The 2,788-nt window shown below is 52.4% G+C and overlaps 1 protein-coding gene across 1 annotated transcript in view; it reads right to left on the reverse strand.

Moving 5' to 3' along the window:
• Nucleotides 1-2,788, reverse strand: part of CCDC135 (coiled-coil domain containing 135) — a 14,912-nt gene that overhangs the window by 11,418 nt on the left and 706 nt on the right. The window contains 4 exon segments of the mRNA XM_008941462.1: nucleotides 1-65; nucleotides 399-593; nucleotides 1,751-1,876; nucleotides 2,752-2,788. The exon segment at nucleotides 2,752-2,788 is cut by the window's right edge and continues 23 nt beyond it. Of these exon segments, the coding sequence (XP_008939710.1) occupies nucleotides 1-65; nucleotides 399-593; nucleotides 1,751-1,876; nucleotides 2,752-2,788 (423 nt within the window).

A 2,788-nucleotide genomic window follows, 5' to 3' on the forward strand; every position in this document is an offset into this window, starting at 1 on the left:
TGCATGTCTAGTGGGGGCTTAACTCTATACTTGTTGGACTTCTTCTTCATCTCCTCTTTTGGTACCTGCCTCCATAAAAGCAGGGTATTGCTGTGAAACCCACCAGAGATCAAGAGAAGGGAGAAAATGTATGGCTTACAGGTTGGCCTCCCAGTTCCCAACCCTTGGTAGTTTGCAGTCTCAGACCTGGGGAGCAGGAATTCAGTGAGTCAAGGCAGCCTCTTAAAGGAACTGTGGCAAATGACTCAAAGACCTTTGTTGAGGTCCCCGCTTGTTACAGACTGACACCCAGTGTGGACCTGAGGCTGTTTCCCCTTGCTCAGCTCTGGAGCTCACAGAAATGACCAGGCTGAGCACACATACTGGGCTCCTCCCTGCCCACTCACTGCAGGTCTCACCTCCTGTGGCTTCCTGAGCAATGGGCACACCTCCAGAGTCTCGTCCAGGGTGCACATCTTGCGGGTGGCGTACCCGTGCACGCAGTAGGCATCGTACCCGGCCCCAATCAGCAGGGAGCACAGCAGCACACTGAAGTCAAAGCAGTTCCCTCGCTGGTATTTCAGAATGGTGGTTGGGGAATAGAGTGAACTGGGCTTGAAAGAGAGAGATATGTGTTTGTAGCACTTGTCTGCAGCTGAAATATGCACCAGACAGAGAGCGGGAAGGACAGAGGGCACTGCCTCCACTCCTGGGTTCTGCACCCATACAAAATCTGTTCTATAAAATTCCTGTGTAAGTCACAGACCCCAAAAGTCTCCTCCAAGGGGATCTGAGGACATTCTGAACCCAAACCTGGTGACAAATTTAACCGCAGGTAGTGATGGGCAGGGCAAGCCCCTCAAACTTCTGAAAACTTAATGCTAACCACAGCTCTGGAGTGGGGCTTCCCTCAATCTCTAGCTGGTCTGTCCGCTGCATTACAAAGCAAAAGACGCATCAGCTAAATTAGCGTTCAAGGGAGGGAACTGGAGACCTCTTCTGGCCCTCACCAGTGAGCAAGCAAAGGGATCAACACTCCCATACTGCACATAGGGATGTTCTACACAGCCTGCTCCCAGATCTCAGACATCACCCCAGGGGATCACAGCTATCCCTGCTATACGGAGTTGGTTGCAAAGTGTCAGAGTTCCTCTTGAGACCCTGGGACTCCTGGGACACACTTAGCCAGCATGAAGCTGGTCTAGATTGTTGGGGGCACTCTGCAGAGCAACAACAGTCCTTGCTAGCAAAGAGTGTGCTCCCTGTGCCTCAGCTGATTCACACCAGCCAAGCCCCAACTCTGGCATCATTCCTTCTTGCCTGTCTAGAGCCACCCCAAAATATCCCCAGAACTGGGACAGCAATGTTTAAAGCCCCTAAGAATGGGTCGCTGGAATCAAGCATCATCCCCTAGGCTTTATACACCCCTTTGTTTCCCTTTGGTCTCTGGAGGGGAAGCTTGTCAGCCATTTCAACCCACAGCAGACCAGCTGGTCATCTCGGGTGACCAAGAGCAGGGTCAGGCCCAGTCTTGTAGAAATGGTGCTTAATTGCTTGACAGGTATAGCACTACATGTACTGGGGTTACAGGTCCAAACAGAGCACACAGGGCCTCAGAAAATCAGTGGGTTACCTCAGTAACAAGGGAATGATGGATCAAAGACTCTTGTAATCCCAGCTACTGGGGTTTCCGCATTGTGTCCTGCTGGGAGGCCCTTCTGTGGCCTCTGTTACGGGGCTATTTCTGATGGGACTGCAGCCCCTTGCTCACCGGTGCAATAGGGGACTTGAGGGGCTCCATGGTGAGGTAACTGGAGACGAAGCTGGCACAGCCATCCCAGTGGTACAGCTCCGTGTAAGGCAGCAGCGTCGGCCTCACCGTTGTGCTCACAAACTTCTGCAGGGCAACAAGAGGACTTTAGTTAGACAACATAGATGCCTGGCAGAGTCTCCTGCCCAAAGCCACCCTCAGACCACCCCTGGATGTTGCAGCTCACATTTAGGACCTCCTGAGAGCGTACCAACAGTGTCAGGAACCCTCCCCACCTGTCCTGAGAAGGAAATTGCATGGGGTTGAGATTGGGTTGAGAGGCCGAGTGCTCGTCTGTGCCTAAGACTTCAAGCTCCTCTCAGACACTTTGGAGATGTGAGACAGCTCTTGTCAGTTTTCAAGCAAGATGAAGAGCTACTGCCCTTTCCACCTTTTACATCCTCCAGCATTTTTTGCCTTGCATGTTAATGATACAATAAATGTTGGGGAAAGCTGGTCCAAAGTAGGAATTTCAGATGCCTGGGGGAGCACCAGGTTCAGAACTAGACAACAGTTGGGCAGCTTGGGCTCAGTCCTAAACAAAACCAAACCACAAACTTCCACATTTACCTCCTTCTAACTTCTGCAAAGTTCAGATAAGACCTAGCTCTGGATCCACACTCCATATCTGTGACTGAGCCATTTTGTGTGTTTCTTTTACTTTCCTTTGTGTTTCTTTCATCTACTCTGTTTCCTAAGCATCCTGCTGGAGGCTGTGAGCTGCCCAAGGCCCACATGGCACCACCACCATGTGCGTGGTACAACATGCCTGTGGATTTGGGCAGCTGGGGTGTTCCTGGGAGGCTGTGTGGCTGCTGAGGGAGCTGCGGGCATAGCTATGGGGTTCCCATTCCCTTTGGCCAGGAGGGAGGGCAGGAAGAGCCACTGTCGTTCCCCAGAATATGGCACCACGGAAGCCACCTGCCCCCTGCACGGTGGCCTAGCCCCACAGCACCCCATACCTCCACGCCACACTCGTTGACTGGGTGGAGGACGAGC

The sequence above is a fragment of the Merops nubicus genome, unplaced genomic scaffold (assembly GCF_000691845.1).
Source record: "Merops nubicus isolate BGI_N331 unplaced genomic scaffold, ASM69184v1 scaffold30885, whole genome shotgun sequence".
In the NCBI taxonomy this organism is placed as follows: domain Eukaryota; kingdom Metazoa; phylum Chordata; class Aves; order Coraciiformes; family Meropidae; genus Merops; species Merops nubicus.